The sequence below is a fragment of the Phaenicophaeus curvirostris genome, chromosome Z (genome assembly GCF_032191515.1).
Source record: "Phaenicophaeus curvirostris isolate KB17595 chromosome Z, BPBGC_Pcur_1.0, whole genome shotgun sequence".
In the NCBI taxonomy this organism is placed as follows: domain Eukaryota; kingdom Metazoa; phylum Chordata; class Aves; order Cuculiformes; family Cuculidae; genus Phaenicophaeus; species Phaenicophaeus curvirostris.
In genome coordinates, this window is record NC_091431.1 from 19916524 (window position 1) to 19935102 (window position 18579).

At 42.9% G+C, this 18579-nt stretch overlaps 2 protein-coding genes across 4 annotated transcripts in view; one reads left to right on the top strand and one right to left on the bottom strand.

Moving 5' to 3' along the window:
- Positions 1-197: 197 nt before the first annotated feature.
- CCNH (cyclin H) overlaps positions 198-18579 on the top strand; it is a 264197-nt gene continuing 245815 nt past the window's right edge. For 2 of the 3 annotated variants that reach the window (XM_069880012.1, XM_069880013.1), the window contains exons 1-7: positions 198-330; positions 759-881; positions 2740-2813; positions 3078-3288; positions 3580-3743; positions 6406-6476; positions 8272-8387. In XM_069880012.1, the coding sequence (XP_069736113.1) occupies positions 232-330; positions 759-881; positions 2740-2813; positions 3078-3288; positions 3580-3743; positions 6406-6476; positions 8272-8387 (858 nt within the window). In that variant the 5' untranslated portion in view covers positions 198-231. Of the gene's footprint in view, positions 331-758; positions 882-2739; positions 2814-3077; positions 3289-3579; positions 3744-6405; positions 6477-8271; positions 8388-8923; positions 8985-13483; positions 13646-18579 lie in introns of those variants that run through there. The other variant, XM_069880011.1, reaches the window with a different exon arrangement.
- RASA1 (RAS p21 protein activator 1) overlaps positions 15262-18579 on the bottom strand; it is a 63815-nt gene continuing 60497 nt past the window's right edge. Inside the window, exons 24-25 of the mRNA XM_069880009.1 lie at positions 16951-17085; positions 15262-16269 (exon numbers count right to left, since the gene is read on the bottom strand). Of these exons, the coding sequence (XP_069736110.1) occupies positions 16186-16269; positions 16951-17085 (219 nt within the window). The 3' untranslated portion in view covers positions 15262-16185. The remainder of the gene's footprint in view (positions 16270-16950; positions 17086-18579) is intronic.

An 18579-nucleotide genomic window follows, 5' to 3' on the forward strand; every position in this document is an offset into this window, starting at 1 on the left:
GTCTGGGGAAAACACTGAACTACAACTCCCGGCATGCCTCGCGCGCCCGACTCCCAACGCTAGAGACCCTGCAGCCATGAACTACAACTCCCGGCATGCCCCGCGCTGGAACGACGGGTCTAGCCATACCCTCCCGCTCTGAACTACAACTCCCGGCATGCCCCGCGAGAGACAGCGCGGCCGGTGCCGCCGTAAAGCGCGCGGGGCGCGTGTCGCGGCGTTGGTGGCGACATGTTCCACAGCAGCACGCAGAAGCGGTTCTGGACGTTCCGCAGCGAGGAGCAGCTGAGCCGGTGGCGGGCCGAGGCCAACCGCAAGTTCCGCGGGAAGGTGTGGATTCTGAGAGACCCGGGAGGGGCGGCCTCTCCGCCCCTGAGGGGAAGGGAGGTGGGGAGCGTAGGGGAGCGGCGTTAGAATCGCAGGGTGGTTTGCGTTGGAAGGGACCTTAGAGCCCATCCGGTTCCAGCCCCGCTGCCGTGGGCAGGGACACCTCCCGCTGGACCAGGCTGCTCAAAGCCCCATCCAGCCTGGCCTTGAGCACCTCTAGGGAGGGCGCATCTCTAGCCAGCCTTCTCCGGGGCTTAGCCACCCTCATCATGAAGAATTTCTTCCTAATGTCTAATCTCAGTCTTCCCCCTTCCTATTTAAAGACATTTCCCTTCATCCTGTCACTCCATACCCTTGTAGAAAGTCCCTCCCCAGTCTTCCTGTAGGCTCCCTTCAGGTACTGGAATGCTGCAATCTATCTCTCTGTCAAGGTCCAGCAGACCGACCTTGCCCTTCTGGAGCCCCATGAGGAGCTGGCAATATGCAAGTACTATGAGAAGCGTCTGGTGGACTTCTGTACAGTCTTCAAGCCAACCATGCCAAGATCAGTGGTGGTAAGCAACAGGCCTGCCAGCTGTGGCATCCACCTATGCCGCTTTTAGTTCCCCTGGCTTGCCTGGCTCTTCAGAGCTTGGGTATCTTCAGGTTTGTGTCTTCCAGTGCTGCAATCCATGTTTCAGATTGCTCCACTCCCCCTGTGCCTTCCTTTGCTTACTCTTCTCTTCAGAGCATGCTTCTTCTGTCTTCTCTCACTTGTCTTTCTCTTCATGGCTCTGGTATCTTGAGGTGTTAGTCTTTTGTTGCTGCAGTCCATGTTTCAGACTGCTCTATGCCCCTTCTGCCTTCCCTTACTTACCCACACTCTGAAGAGAAAGGTGTCTTGAGGTTTGTGTTTCCCAATGCTGCAGTCCATGTTTCAGACCTCTGTCTGTGTACTGGGCAGTGCAGTCGTTTCAAAATGCAAAAGTTCTTATGGAATCATAGAACGGTTTGGGTTGGAAGGAACATTAAAGCCCATCCAGTTCCAATGCCCCTGCCATAGGCAGGGATACCTCCCACTGGATCAGGTTGCTCAAAGCCCCATTGAACACCTCCAGGAAGGGGGTATCGACAGCTCCTCTGGCCAACCAATGCCAGTGCCTCACCACCCTCACAGGGAAAAAGTATTTTCCCAGTGCCTAAATCTCCCTTCTTTCAGCTTAAAACCATTGTGCCTTGTCCTGTCCCTGCAGTCCCTGATAAAGAGCCCCTCCCCAGCTTTTCTGCAGTCCCCTTTCATTGCTGGAAGGCTGCTATGACGTCTCTCCTGAACCAAACTCCTTTCTTCCTTTCTTCTTTCTTCCTTAATGTAATCTGTTTCCTATGGCTCTTAAACTTGCATAGATGACTTTTGATTGTTTCTTTCCTCTCCCTTAAGCAAAGACTAGAAACAAACTTAGAGATTTGTGGATTGATGATACAGTGAAACGACCTTGCTGTACCTGAAGAAGACAGCCCCGTAGCTGGGCTGTCTGGTCCCATTGACCCTCAAGCATTGGTTCTTGTCTGACCTCAAAACAAGTTGAGTCAAGTACCTGTACTGGCAGTAAACTACTACTAAATCTACAAAGGAAAAAAAAGTCTGTCTTTGAACTTATTTCTCTTGAATGCAGAAGAATGGATTTCAAAGGGAAAAAGTAAAGATTTACAGCTTACACATGGAATGAAATCGTGGTTCTTTTGTCATCTAGCCATTTAGATGTGTAATTGTCACCTGTCAATCCTCCCTTTTTCTGGCAGGTGTGGTGAGTAACGAAGATGAACATGTGAAACGTAGCAGTGGCTGACATTGCATGCTGTGTGGAGACAGACCTGGTATTTTAGCAGTGCCCTCTATTGAGTGTGTGCACTGGGTCAAATTGGCCAAGAACGGAGATTTTAAGACATCTGCTTTTGTGCTGATGGTGTTCAGATCAACTTGGAAATTTGGCATTTACTACAGACAGATGGAGAAGCATGGATTTTAAATGTATTGGGAATTTTACTGATTAAAGACGTTGGATGTCTTGGCATGGATTACTCGCAACTTCCAGGATAATTTTTTCAGTCTTTTTTGTTTTTAAATTTCATTTAAATATCAGATTTTTCTCTGTAAGGTATTTTTGACCACTTCTTCATCTTATCTAAGAACATCTGAAAAGATAATCAAACTGCCATTTTGTAAGGCATTTGCAGGTGTAAATGTGTCAGACTTAGAAATATTTAATGACATGGCATTGTGTGCATATTAGTGCCATTGTATATCATGTCGGCCTGCAGTATATATTTGAATGTTCCTGCTCTGTTTTGTGATGCTATTTTTTAAATTAATTTTCTTAATCCATTTTTGTTTCTGTACTTAATTTTCCCTGCCTTTTTTTTTTTTTAATTTAGGGAACAGCTTGCATGTATTTCAAGCGCTTTTACCTCAATAACTCGGTGATGGAGTATCATCCTCGAATAATAATGTGAGTTATGAATACCTCTTGAGTTATTCTGTCAAGCAGAACATTAGAAGTGTTATCTTTATGTCTGTAATGACTTGAAAACATGAGAAAGGAAACTTGAGAGCTTAGATGTGAGTAAAGACAAAGCACTGGTCACTTCCAGTTTCCATGTGGAAAAAACTGCTATGTTCAGAACATGGTTTTGAAGATAGAAATTTTCCAAACTGTTGATAATAAGATAGTTGCTGCATATGCCAATTGTTGACTTTTTTTCCCCTTCTCCAGGCTCACATGTGCATTTTTAGCCTGTAAAGTGGATGAATTCAACGTGTCCAGTGCACAGTTCGTTGGTAACCTTCGAGAAAGCCCTTTTGGACAGGAAAAAGTTCTTGAACAAATACTGGAGTATGAACTGCTGCTTATTCAGCAACTGAACTTCCACCTTATCGTCCACAATCCTTACAGGCCATTTGAGGGATTTTTAATAGATCTGAAGGTTTGTTTTATGTGCTGTGTACTCCGTATGCTATTGTAGCATTAATCTGATGTGGGCTGTGTTAGAAAGCTCTATTTCTTTTTGTGCCTGTGACCTTAAAAGACCTAGTTCCTAAAGTGATAGGCAGATATCTGAAAGGAAGCTGGTGTAGTTGTGACCTTTAACCATGTTAGGTTACCTTTGGAATAAGAAGATGGCCTGATACTTTTTAGCTTTAAAAATACTGTTGAATTGTGTGTCATGAACCAGAAGATGAACAGCTACTTACTTTTCTAAATACTTATTTTTCAGACTCGCTATCCAGTGCTGGAAAATCCTGAAGGTTTGAGAAAAACAGCTGATGACTTCCTCAATCGAGTGTCTCTGACAGATGCATATCTGCTGTTTACTCCCTCACAGATAGCTCTCGCTGCCATATTATCTAGTGGTTCAAGAGCAGGAATTAATATGGAAAGGTAGTCTTTTCTTTTTTGTTATAGGTATGATTTACTTGCCTGTTGCATAAAATGGTTTTGTTCTAGGCATTTTTAATAAGTAGAAGTGTGTATTTACTGATTGTTAATGCTCAGGTATGCCCTTTAGGTTTCAAAACTGAACCAAAACTGTTCTGGTGGGTTTTTTTTTTTCCCCCATTTTCAAGAGGTAGATGATAAATCTGAGTAGATCGTGTCTAGTTTTCGTTATCCTTTGTAATAAGAAAAAACAAATTCAAACTGACAACTTTGCCCTAATTGAAACAGAACATGATTTTCAAACTCATCTTGAAGATTGCTGTGAAGAAAATAATAAGTATATTATAAACTGAGAGTTTGAAACACCTGAAGAATTACTTAGAATTCTAAATTACTTTTTCTTTAAGGTAACAAGGTTACAGAATCAAATGCAATTGCACTAAACTGGTACCTGTGAGGCACATGGGGACCAAGTGCTGTATTTGGCTGGTACAACTTCTCAGTTTCTGTTGAAGTGGGGTAAAGATAAGGTGCTGTTTTAAATCATATAGCTACTGGTGTTTACAAAGGCATTATCGAGCATTCTGTTATTGCTGAAATGCATGGTTGAGTTTGGTTTTTTTTAAGGACAACACATGCTCCTTGTTCTGCAGAAAATCAGCTGAGGTAGTTGTTTTAAGTGTCTACCTGGAGTGCTGACCAGGGAAGTGATTGTGCTCCTGTACTCAGCATTGTTTAGGCTGCATCTCAGATCCTGTGTCAGTTTTGGGCCCCTCACTACAGTGACATTGAGGGGCTGGAGTGCGCCCAGAGAAGGGCAGTGAAGCTGGTGAAGGGGCTGGAGAACAAGAGTTATCAGAGGTGGCTGAGGGAAATGGGCTTGTTTAGCCGAGAGGAGACCTTGTCACTGTCTACAACTGCCTGAAAGGAGTTTGTAGCAAGGTGGATGACAGGTGATAGGACAAGAAGAAATGGCCTCAAAAAGCAGCAAGGGTGGTTTGGATTGGATATTAGAAAAAATGTATTCATGAAAGGGTTCTCAGGCACTGGAATGGCTGCCCAGGGCAGTGGTTGAGTCACCATCCCTGGAGGTCTTAACGAGATGGGTAGGTGAAGTGCTCTGTGATGTGGCTTATTTGTGGACAGGTATAGTTGGATTCTATGTCTTCCAGCCAAGCAGTTCTATGATTCTGTCTTTTCATCACATGGTGCTCCACATGAGCATTTTGCATCTAGAGTGTAGTGCCAACAGGTACATGGGCAGATGGTAGATGCAAGCAGTTCTTTTTAAAGAGGCTTTACATGAATCTCAAATCTCTCTTGTTCTAAAATAATATGACGGTGCGGGATTATCCTCTACAGAGTTTGCTGCCCTCACAGAACAGTGTGAAGGCATTCGAGTGCTTATTATAACTTGAAATTTGTCTGTACTAGTTGTGCCAAACTTCAGAAAGGCATGCTTTTTGTAAATAATTTGTAGATAGTATGTGAATCAAGGTGTGTGAACTTTTATCTTTGTGTATTCATGAAGAACTTAAGTCCCTGTCACCTGTTTGTGCTGTACTGTTGCTGTAACCTTGTTATTTATTGCTCTATGCAAGATCTTTAGTGCTGGGCAAAAGAGAAGCTAATGCTGCAGCTCAGGTCTTTTGGAGCTGTGAGCAGCTGGGAAGCTGCAGAGGTGGGATGGAAAATGGAAGGTGAAAAACCTGTTACTCCCATGTTGTCAGTGTTTACATCAGTCTTGGAAAAACTTAAGAGCTTCAGGAAAAAGTGGGTGCCACTGTGCTCTGGTAGACAAGTGGCTCCACGTTAGTCTTCAGTGGTGGTATCAGCACAAGGTTGAGTGCAATACAGTTAAATTTGATTTCTACATGAGCAGTGATGCCGCCAGAGCAGCTCTTGGCTTATAGTAATTGCCATCTTCTGGTGGCTGGTGCCTCAGTCTGGGAGCTATAACCTGATAACTGCCGTGACTGTTGTGATTGAAGTTAATATAGCCTAAGGAGGCTGGTGTGCTTTGGACTCTTTGGATTTCTGTAATTTATCCTTAAGTGCACTTCCCAGGAAGGGATAAAACTACTTGATTGTTGTGGATCTTCATGAGGACTGTTGCTTACGTGTTGGTGTTTACCCAGGTGGTATGTATATGTGTTAAAGCTCTTAAAGGAAGCTTTAATCTCTGAGGGAAGAGGAAAGGACTGAGAGACTCCGCAAGACAGCATTTAGGATTTGCTTTCAGCTGCCACAAGAAGCAATCCCATCTTGCAGGCTTTGCTGAGTATTTGCTATCTGACTTTTCTTCTGTAGTATTTGCTTTTCCAGCAGTTATACTGCGCAGTGTTATGTTTGTATAATAGTTCATAGAATCTTATCATAAATTGGCTTAGCTGATCGAGGCTCATTTACAAATGTTTAATTCTGCAGTATTGGAACCTGGGTTCTTTAGATGGCTGGGGTGTACTTCTGTCGCATTCTTTCAGAAGAAGAATGTTAAAAGTGACAGATTTGCTTTTTTATCACTTTATCATGCTTGGGTAACCATATTGTTTTTACTAAGTCTAATCACAAAGTTCTAGCAGATGTAAATGATAAATACACATTTTATTAACTACTCGTTATGGCACCTTATTTGAAGAACTTACTCTTCCATGTCTCTCTGTAGTTATTTATCAGAAAGTCTTATGCTGAAAGAAGACCGAACAACCTTAGCCAAGCTACTAGATGATATGAAATGTAAGTAAACTTTGGAAAAAGATGATTAACAATATTTCTAAAGGAAGAAAAATGGCTTTTTGCAAACCATAAAAGCTTAACACAGAAAGTTGTGCTTTAGTTGGTTGTGCTAAGGTAAGTAGAACACAGGCACTGGAATGAACTACAGCATGTGAGGAAACACTTCGACTTTCCTCTGATATGAATGGATGAAATTAAAAGGCAAAGGGCCTGATTCTTCTCAGAACATCAGTGCTATAGTCAGTTAAGTGCTAGCAACTGGCTCTGCAGTGAGACATCTATTTTAGGAACTAGATAATGGGTTTGGTAAGTTAGGGTGAAATGACTTTCTTCAGTCACTGTCTTAATAACAGCTTCAGGCACAAGCCTGCATGTAACTTCTGCTGCCACCAGAGGGTACCTGTTCTGAGCTAATTTATTAATGTTAAGTGATAATGGCAGGATTTATATTTTACTATTGTTTTGAAGCTATAAAGATGTTTCAAAAGATGTTTGGATTCACTAGTGTGAGAATACACACACATATATATAAAAATAGATATGTATATGTAAAATACCAAGAATGCTAGCATGATTTGGCTGAGATAAGTGGGAGTGTGGTACACTGGTTATTACCTTTTTTTAATTAAACGAAAAGGCCTGGATACTGAATAACTGATCCAGTACATGGCCAGTTATTTAATGCTTTATGCTGGTGCACACATTTAAAATAGGAGAGTGATAGTATTAAAAACCCAGTCCTTTCACTAAGCTGACTGTAGCAGCGTATATGCCATGCCAGTCACCAGAGTCTACAACTTCAATGGAAATTGAATTTATAAAACTTCAGATGCTTTTTCCATTAGCAAATCCAGTCTTCATGTTTCCATTCCTGAGATGCAAAGAGAATGCTGGGATTACTTGTGTTTTACTTGCATTATTCTGGAAGGTAGGTTTAAACCAAAGGCAGCTCTTCTATACACTTGCGCTGGCTGGAAGGAAATTTTGAAGCATCTGTAAATGACTGGTTTGCAAAAGGGCTAGTGGTTGAGGAAAAGGTAGCTGTGAATTTAATTTGCATTCCTAAGAAGACTGAGAACAATCTTTTTCTTTTGGAAGACTGAGATACAGTCCTGAATGCAAAAAAATACCAGTGTACTTTGAAGCTTGCAAGCAATACTGAGTACTCCACATTATCATAACATACTTTGAGGAGATCTAGAGTGAGGAGATCTAGAAAGCTACCTGCTTGTTTCAGGGTAGTTCTTTGTGTTTGTGTTCTGCTATATCTTGGTGCTGTTTAGAATTCATCCTTGCATGTAAAACTATAGTTAAGTCTTACATACATAATCTTTGATCCTCTAAAGTTAGAGGTCTGTGTGGGATGGGAAGGTGTTTTAGAAAGCAGTTTGGGAGGAGATAATACTTCAAATGTCTAATGCTTGCTTAGACAAATGTAGGGATTTTACTTGGCAAGGTTTCTGTTTGCAATACCTTCCTTGTTGCCTTGTAGTGTTGCTTGAGTGTTTAAAAGCTAGATAGGATCCTTTGGAAACCTCGTAGAGGTGTCCACTTAAAACCATCTTGGATTCTGTTTATTTTCTCTGTGCTGTTCTGATTTGTTTGGTGTAGGATTTTTTCCTAGTAGAAGCTGCTTGAAAATGTATGCTGTGGTCCTGCTGCTTTGAGGGGAGGGAGGGTAAAGTGTTGGCTGAAGATTAAGTAAGAGGGAGAAGCAATAACAGTAGTTTGTGTAATTGACAAGATAGAGCAGAAATTGTTTAAATTACTTGGTGCTGTGTTGTTGCCACTGTAGGCATGAAAAATCTCATAAAGAAATATGAACTGCCAAGGTCTGAAGAGGTTGCTGCGCTAAAACAGAAATTAGAGAAGTGTCACAGTGCGGAGCTTTCGCTTAACACACACCCGTGAGTAGATACTTTCTTACTGTGTTAAACTTCTGCCTTTTTATTGATAGATAAACATTAACTTTCTCTGATCTGTGAGAGTGACTGAAAATGAAAACATTTAAATGTATACACAAGGATGTCTGTTCACATGCTCACTATGTGACTGTACTGGAAGCCGAGAACCCAGGCTCAAAGCAGCACTTTGAGTGATACATTTGCATTGCAAGCTGTGATTCTGATTGCTTTGTAGCTCACAGCAGGAATCTCAGGTGGCTTGTAAGGTCTGGCCACTTGATGTCATATGTAATGAAAGACCAGTGCTTGAAAAATCACATGATGAAAGTAAGAATTGTGTAAAGTGTTAATGTTTTCTTAAGGTTTAAGTGGATGGAAAAGGACTTTGTTTTTTTTTCTTTTCTGCCCTCTTGTCTTTAGTACTCACTGTGAGCTTTCAGCAGGCTGCTAGTTGAGGCTTCAGTAGCTTCCTTGTGGCTAGATAAGGAGATTGACTCTTAAAAATACCTAAATGTTTCACTTTTTTCTGGGTGGTGGGGTTAGGAAGAAGAGGAAAGGGTATGAAGATGATGAATATGTCGCAAAGAAATCTAAAGTGGATGAGGTCAGTAAACATATTGTACTAGTACTTGTTTGTCTGTTCTTAACTGCCAAGACAGAAGTACCTCAGCTACTGATACCAACTTCTGCATCTGTTAATTAACACATAGGCTGTCCTTCCTGCTAATTCCTGTGCTCTCAAAGTCTGGCACACTATGGAACAACCACAGAAAAACATGAAGCTTAGTACTTGTCATTGAAGCATATGGAACTCCATTATACCAGTTGGGGAAATAGCTGGGAAACTGAGATTTGGAATGTTGTGATGAAAGGAGGTTTTGGAAGGCCAGGAATCAAATGGTTCAGGAGAAATCCTGGCTCTACAGGTAGAAATTCAGTCCTCAGAGTGTGGGTGAAATAACGAGTGTATGCTGAAACATACTTAAGCAGGCTTTTTTTCATTGAAGTTTCATGCAATGTTTTTTCTTCTGGACAGTGTTTCTGAAACTGTTCTTACTTACTGCCTTTGGCTTCAGCTGCCAGGCTGAATTTCTACGTCAGTCACTTTGCTAGTAAGACTTGCATAAATTCCTTATGGGTGGCCAGGACCTCCATTTATAAGACCAAGTATAAATAAGGTGGAGATAGGCTGAGGAGGGTGACTCAGCAAATGAAAACAGAACTAAGGTAGTCCTTCGTATCAAACGTGAACACTTTTCAGAGCTTTCAGGTGTAACATTGACTGGAAGAGAATACACCCTGGATAAGGAAAAGTTAGGTGAAAACCCCTTTTTAACTGTACTTCTCTTGATTCTGAGTACTTGGAGTCTAAGATACCTTAAATGTGGCATTTAGAAAGAGTTGCTAACAGCTGGAGAGAGTCATCTGTCCAAGTCTTAACATAAAATTCTGGATGTGTGGCTTTTAAAGATTCAAGAAAACTTGCTGTTACAAATTATCATTGTAGGTTGATGCTGTAGAGTCAAACTAAAATCTAAAAAATTATTTGAACGAGATACTATAATAAGCATTGAAAGTATGTTCTAACAAAACGTGGAACCTCAAGCGTATTTTATGGTACTTGTTCTTTACTGTAAACTTTGACTAGTGTTTACTCCAGATCCTAGATTTAAAAACCATATTGAAACTGGTAACTTTAAAACTAGCACTTCTGTAACTTCTGCTTTCTCACAAATGACTAGAAGAACAGCTCCACCTGAGCTCTGACGATTGGCCTCTCCCTGCCCCAGTTTACTTCAGTGGGGATCTTATTATTAGGCTGCTGTGGTTTGAGGCAGTCCTGATTTAGGGTTTCTTATTAATTTATATTCACAATTCCTTTTTTGAAAGGAGTGGACTAACTGGATAGATGCATGTGGCTTGCAGCATTCCATGATAAGCTCTTGCACAGATCTAACAGCTCTTGAAACTTAGGCTTTTGAAATACCAGTATGTATGAACTTGCAAGGGTTTGTACTTGGCATAGTTTGATTTCTGTGTAATCATCACATGCAGGAGCAGATTGGAGCAGCCTGGAATAGAAAGGGAGAAGTGTGCTTCAATTTTGAAAAGCTTATAGTGTGTGCATACAGTTCAGACCTTGAGACCTCACTAATCCTGGGGCTAGCCAATACTGACAATATTTGCCGCTCTAAGTAATCGGGCTGTAATACAGAAGTGCACAATCTGTTCTCATCTGCTTCTAAGATTTTGTTTCCTGATTTCATACCAGATGCTAATACCAACTGGTATGGGTAGCTTATCAGTTTGAAGTGGTGGAAGAAACACACAGGGTGCTGGTTGAGCATAAGATGACCCAGCTGCCAAGGCAATAAAGCTGTAAGAAGCACCACATATCAGTAAAAGGTTGTCCATCATGAATCATAGAATCACTAGGTTGGAAAAGACCTCCTAGGTCATCAAGTCCAACCATTCCTGTCTGCCATTAAACCATGTCCCTGGGCACCTCATCCACTTGTCTTTTAAACACCTCCAGGGAAGGTGACTCAACCACCTCCCAGGGCAGACTGTTCCAGTGCCCAATGACACTTCCTGTGAATTTTTTTTTCCTGATGTCCAGCTTAAACCTCCCCTGGTGCAGGTTGAGGCCATTCCCTCTTGTTCTGTTCCCTGTCACTTGGGAGAAGAGGCCAGCACCCTCCTCTCCATAACCTCCTTTCAGGTAGTTGTAGAGAGCAATGAGGTCTCCCCTCAGCCTCCTCTTCTGCAGGCTAAACAACCCCAGCCTCCCTGGACCTGTTGGCCACGCCGTGTCTGATACAGGCCAAGGTGCCATTGACCTTCTTGGCCACCTGGGCCACTGCTGGCTCGTGTTCAGTCGCTGTCAACCAACACCCCCAGGTCCCTCTCCTCCAGGCAGCTTTCTAGACAGACTTCTCCTAGTCTGTAGCTGCACAGGGTTGTTGTGCCCCAAGCGCAGGACCCGGCATTTGGCCTTGTTAAACCTCCTGCCATTGGTCTCAGCCCAGCGGTCCAGCCTGTTCAGATCCCTTTGCAGAGCGTCCCTACCCTCCAGCAGATCGACACTTCCACCCAGCTTAGTGTCATCCACAAACTTGCTAAGGGTGCACTCGATGCCTTCATCCAGGTCATTGATAAAGACATTGAACAGGGCTGGACCCAGCACTGAGCCCTGGGGAACCCCACTCGTCACTGGCCTCCAGCTGGAGTTAACTCCATTTCCCACCACTCTCTGGGCCCTCCAGCCAACCAGTTTTCCACCCAGGAGAGTGTGCGCCTGTCCAGCCCAGAGGTGACAGTTTCTGAAGCAGAATGCTGTGAGAAACTGTGTCAAAGGCTTTACTGAAGTCCAGGAAGATACCTCCACAGCCTTTCCCTCATCCAGCAGCCGAGTCACTTTGTCATAGAAGGCGATCAGGTTAGTTTGGCAAGACCTGCCTTTTGTGAACTCGTGTTGACTGGGCCTGATCACCTGGTTCTCTTGCATGTGCTTCATGATAGCACTCAAGATCACCTCTAGAAGAATGAGCTTAACCTCCAGGAGGTTAAAAAGGGCTGCTGATACGACTGGGCTGCTGTGAAGTTAAGATTAGGCAGATGAGGGAGCCACACTGTCCTCACTGGTGCCCAGTGACAGGGCAAGAGGCAATGGAAAAAAACCCTAAAAAACTTGACATTCCATCAGAGTACAAAAAAAATCCTTTTTTCATGGTGGGGAGGGTCAAACCGTCGCAGAGGTTGGCCAGAGAGGTTGTGGAGTCTCTGTCATTGAAAGTTTTCATTACCTGACTGAAGATGACCCTGTGCGACCAGCTGCAGCTGACCCTGCCTGGGAAGGGAGCAGAAGGTTGAACTAGGCATGGATAACTAGCTTGTCGTGTAAAGTATTTAGGCACTGCTAGTTAAAATATTTTGACTTCTGTTTGTGGAGTATTTCTGTTAGTACTAAATCCTAGTTGCAAACAGCATAGGGATTTTTGGGTGTAATTTTCTATGTGCGGGGTTTTTATGTCCTTGGTAAATGTACTGGCATGCTTGCAGAAGCAAGAAAAATGGCTGAGTCCCAGGAAGTTTCCAGTCCTCTGTTCTGGGATTCGCTGAATATGAAATCTTCCCTCTGTTGTATTTACTTGATCAACTTATTTTTGTTTTCTTCCCTGCACAAGTCATGGAGCACACTGGGCAGTGTTGCTTGGAACTTCATGAACCTGCACTTCATTGAGTAACTAACTTCCCTGCAGGCCGTGCATGATTTCTTGTTCCAGTTTGAGCTGCCCTTATGGGTGAACCTGCACCGACAGCTGTACCTGGCTGTTGGAATGGTGTGTGCGAGGAAGGCGTGGTCCCTCGTCCCCTCTCCTGTGCAGGTGTCCTGGCAGGTATGCCCACCTGGCATGTAATGGGGACAAGCACAGCGCTTACACTCAGTTAAAGCTTGGTATTTAAACCCCCCCCGACAGCAGACGGTTCTCTTCACGTATGTTACTGTGCGAGTGCGTGCAGGAGCATCTCTGCCCACAGTTGTGTATTGCCCAGCCCACCTTACTGTAAAACCCAATCCGTGCCTTGCTGGGCCTCTCACCACAAGAAGGATGTTGAGGCTCTGGAGCGAGTCCAGAGAAGAGCAACAAAGCTGGTGAGGGGGCTGGAGAACAGGCCTTATGAGGAGCGGCTGAGAGAGCTGGAGGTGTTTAGCCTGGAGAAGAGGAGGCTGAGGGGAGACCTCATTGCTCTCTACAACTTCCTGAAAGGAGGTTGTAGAGAGGAGGGTGCTGGCCTCTTCTCCCAAGTGACAGGGGACAGGAGAAGAGGGAATGGCCTCAAGCTCCGCCAGGGGAGGTTTAGGCTGAATATTAGGAAAAAATTCTTCACAGAAAGGGTCATTGGGCACTGGCAGAGGCTGCCCAGGGAGGTGGTTGATTCACCTTCCCTGGAGGTGTTTAAGACACGGGTGGATGAGGTGCTAAGGGACATGGTTTAGTGTATGATAGGAACGGTTGGATTCCATGATCCGGTGGGTCTCTTCCAACCTGGTTATTCTATGATTCTATGATTCAAGGCTCTGTGTTTTGTTTTCATTAGGAGGAGCGGACTGACGAGGATCTTCTGGACTGAGCATAACTGTGAAAGGAAGACTGGATCCTGCCACAAAAAGGCCACTGTTCAGGGTCCTGTGCAAACTTGTCTGTGACAGGTTCCTTGCTCTTTGTCACAATGCTTTTATTGCCAGGTTTTACTTTGCAATAAAGTAGATGACTGTTTTAAACAATTGGTTGTGTGTCCATTAAACCCTCATCCATTCAAGGACAAACACGAGTAAGAAGTGTTTGCTTTAAGAAATTAGTCACCCAGGGAGGCGTTCCCATGCAGGAACAGTCTGAGGTGCGGCTTCAGCTCCTGCCATCCTGTAGTCCTAAACTCAACATCAAACTGGGCACTTAGTGAGATGGATAAATGCAAGCAGGACACAGATGTGGCAACAAACCGATACGTGCTTTAGAGGAGAAGGATATGCTCTCCTCTTCCCAGGCTTGTCACTGTGGCAGCTAAAAAACACTGTGTATCTGGAAACGTCTCAAATGTACCAGCAGGCTGCAACAGTGTATTTTACAGTAGGGAAAGCAACAGTCATACTTCTCTGATTTACACCACAGCTGCGATCCCTGAGCCATTTCAGTGACTGACTTACCTGGCAGCAACTGAGAGAAGTGTTTTTAAAATCTGCCTAAGCAGGTACATCCAGAGCAAGTTCTAATTCTTTTTCACAGACCCTTTCAGAACATCAGCATTTCTGCAATACACACAGCTCAGTGCAGCTTTGGGAGTCTCCTAGTTTTTTTCTCATCTCCCTGTGTTGTATGTAATGGGGAAATAATTAAATCTGTTGGACTCCAAGTGTCTGCTTTCAACAGCTACAGCCCCTGCACCAGCCAACTAAATCTACACAATAACTGGCTTTAGCCACTCTGGTTTTGACAACTCCTTGTGCACTAAGCTGACTAGTTTTGGAGGAATAGTGATTGCCAGTTCACTTCAGAAAACGTGACGCCATTTACACAACAACTTCGTAACTACATCAAGAAGTGTGACAACATGATTCAAGTCATGTACTTCGGTTCCGAATAGGTTGGAAGTTGTCAGCAGAGCATTCAGCACACATGAAAACATTATGGACTGTGATTCATGTGACCTAACGGTACACAGGGAAAGAGAACTGAGCAATGCAGAAAAACTGTTAAATACCTTTTCCTCCAAGGTCCAGTTTAATACAAGGTTTGACATCAGTAGCTCAAGTAGCAAGAACCAAGTAGTAGCAAGGCCTTGCAAACAGGTCTCTCCTCACAAAGCTGTAAGAGCATCACCTCTGTCTAAAAGCAGTTCCCATCACACCTGGGCACCTGCCTTCAGGGAAGCTGTCCCAGCTGGAGAGACTGGAGCAGCACAGGAAGAGCCCACTGCAAACCTCACAGACGGGCATAATGCCACAGACACTCAAGGATAAACTCTACACAATTTAGTGTGACAGTGAAAGGAAAAGTCAGTTCCAACAGACAGGAAATAAATGTAGCTGTTCTAATAGTGTAACAGCCATTCTCATTTTACAGAATTATTTATGTGATTATCTGCAGTCTTGTCAGTGAATCTCAGCATCCTTTTGTTCATTATTAGGTCATTTTCCAGAAGAGTTACAAACAGTGATGCTGAAATACCCTCTAAATCCACTGCATGCTTTATTTTTAGTTTTTTCTAACCGTTTTAACATGTACTTTCTGAGACAGTATGTACACATTAGGGTAATGCTGTTCTGAGGATTCATGCCACGAACATTTTGAAGTATATCACATGTGCAGACACTGTAAAAAAACTTCCACAGCAGCCAAAGTTTGCCAGTTTCCATAAAGAGTTGATCTGCAGCTTGATTTATTTTAAAAACATTTTTCACTTATAAAAATAATATTTATGCCAGGCTTACAGTACAGAAAAGACCAACCAATACCTATTTTATAAAATGGTTTAATGAACGCATGCATGTCCAATACAAGGATCAATAAATTTACTGGATTCAAATTATTTACTGTTGTAAACATCTTACAAAAGCATTGTGATTTATCTGGATATACAGTTCCTGATGGAAGAACTACTCAGACTGAATCAATGGCACATCAAAAAATAAAGCTGACAAGACCCATTCTGCATATTCTCTTCCAACATGATTCCAGCAAGAGAAACAGCATGGTATAAAAAGTGTAAAGATTGTTCCTACCATAACATCAAATTCTGGAAACTGTAAATACAAGTTAAAGTGGTTGAAACAGTCAAAAAGTCGTAATTATTGTAACCAGTCAGAAATTACAGTAAGAAGTGTTATCCAGTTATATGTGGCTGTCAGAACAAAGTGTTTCTTTCCATGTCAGTTGATAATTCTTTTCTAATGAGACAGCAAAACTTTGGCAATCAGAGGTGCTGAAAAGTAATTTTCAAAGTTCAAGACACAGTCACAGCATTTTCTTCGCAGAAGGTGAACTGTACACCAAGGCTCAGAGGTTGTGAAAACCGTTTCCAAGTGGAAAAAAAAGTGCAAATGTCCTGCACAGATAGCTTAAAAAAAAGCTGCTGGTACAATCGTTCACCAACAGGATCTTTGTTTTCTTTTTGCATAGTTCACACATCACTGGGAATGTGACACGGTGTGCTATTTTTGGCAAGAGCAAGAAGAAAGTGATACTGGTGTGAGTTGCCGTGTTGGGCATGTTGGATCCATGCAGAATTCAGGTAGAGGGCTGCTACCTGGTGTTGTTAGACACTGAATACTGGTTTTGTTTTTGTTGAAGCAGTTCAGTAATGGCCAAAAGCTTCTTAAGAACATGCTGCAGGGAGACAATCAGCAAAACCATACATTAGGGACTGGAAATGAAACAAACTTGATGGAGAAGTGTTTTCAGCATTAGCCTGTCAGACCTGCTACGAGGTTGTATAAAATACATTTAAACCAACAAAAAAGAGGAAGCAGCTGATTTCCTGACTCTACTTCAAAAGGGAAGTCTAAACCAGCATCACAAACTCTGCCTCTCCGCCGGTGGATCTTTGCGCTGCGTTCTCATTTAATGGGGAGGCCAAGAGTGGGACACACTACGAGGGTTTGCCAGGCAAGGCTGCTGTGTCTGTGTACAAACACACTCGCACATCAAGAAGCAGAAGTGGTAGGTACCAACAGAAAGCTAACAAGTAAATTTAGTTCTCAAGTGAAAAAAACCCAAGATGCTAAGACTGTGACCCAAATTGCCTGTCAGAAGGCAGCAATTCTGTGGGTTCAAGCTTTCTCTAGAAGCTAAAACTTCATCAGGAAGCTTCAGAAACATCTCTTTGGTTTTGTTACACTAAGGAACAAAACTACAGACTTAAGTAACAGCTAACAGCCTCCCGGTGAAGTACACCTACTTAAAAATGTAGAAGCCAGAAATACTATAACAGCACACTGTGCTCTAAGAGCAACTCGGCTGTGCCTGTGATTGTTTGCCTGTGCTTGTTCATCAGCCTCTGTCGCTTACCTGCATTACTCCTCGCTCATTGCTGAGCGTCCGGAGCTCATCTGAGTGTGCCACGCATATCTCGTGCAAGGCCGCCAGATCGCGAGACAGGTCAGTTCGAGAGTGCTCTGTAGTGTCTGGAAGCTCGGGAACGTTCTTCAACAAAAAACATGAGAGCAGATTTAGAATGCTGAGTGCCTGGGCACATGGGAAGGTAAATTACAGCCCTGCCAACACAACTGTTTCATGCTGACAGCAGGTACTACAGTGTTAGTCTTCCAAGCTAAGTCTACAGTCATAGAATCATTTGGTTGGAGAAGACCTTTAAGATCATCAAGTCTTACATACCTGTAGGACTCTCTGAGCACCTCGTCTGCCTGCCTGTTAAAATACCTCCAGGAATGGAGACTCCACCACCTCCCTGGGCAGCTGTTCCAGCGCACGAGAACCCTTTTGGTGAAAATAGTTTTCCTGATGCCCAGTTCTGAACCTCCCCTGGCACAACCTGAGGCCATTTCCTTTCATCCTAATTGCCTGTTACTTGGGAGAAGAGACCAACATCCATCTTGCTACAACATCCTTTCAGGTAGCTGTAGACAGTGACAAGGTCTCCCCTCAGCCTTCTTTTCTCTAGGGCTTTTTCTCTCAGTTCACCTTTTCACTATGAATTATGTATTTCTCCTCTCTGCAAGCACGTGCTTTATGGGCATGCTGCAGTTTCTGCTCCTGCTAAAGATTCACTAAAGGATCTGGTATTGCCATGCTATCATTTTGCTGAGCAGAGAGCTGCTGCATACAGGCTCGTAACCCTCCTCTAAATGAGGGGGAACCAATCCCTTAGTGCCTTTTTTTCCAAGCTAAATAAGAAAACAGCAGCAACAAAAATTCAGCACAACCTGTAACTATCGAGTAACTCATTAAACGAGTCATAAAACAATACTAAACCAGCAGAATACAACTACTTCCAAACCAACAGTTTTCAGAGACCTTGTGCAAAATTTGTCATTTAAAGAAGGCTGATGTAACCTAATATGCAGAAGTTGCAATTTAAACAGATAAAGGTGACATATGGCAGTGTATTTCAATGCCACTCTCATTTTTTATCTTATAAAAATATCCTGAGATGTCTTCTAAGTCACTTTTAAGGCATCAACTCAGGGATCTTGGTGCATTTTTAAATTTTGTTTTTGCAAACGCGTTTTTGGTTTAACAGCCTATCTAAGGTGAGGTCCTAACTGTTGTTATAGCTGTCATACACAGAACAGTAACAAGTTCGAAGAACACAGTGACTGCAGTTTGCTTTCAAACTACAATGTCTACAATGCAGACACGGTAACACATAAATGAAGCTCAACCTAGTATTTTTGAAAGCATAAAATGGTTTTATCTCTGGTCAGAACTACACAACAAATGTATTTAAGAGTTTTTGTTTTAAAACATACTTTAAGACTTACATTCTTGGCCAAAACTTCTAATCCTCATAGCTATAAAATGTTTGAGCTTCTCACACCTACACAGGCACTAAATCGATGCCTCTCGTTCTTGTGGGAGACTTCAATCTTCCTGATATCTGCTAGAAGTACAATAGAGCAGAAAGGAAGCAGTCTAGGAGGTTCCTGGAGTGCATGGAAGACAACTTCCTTGCACAGC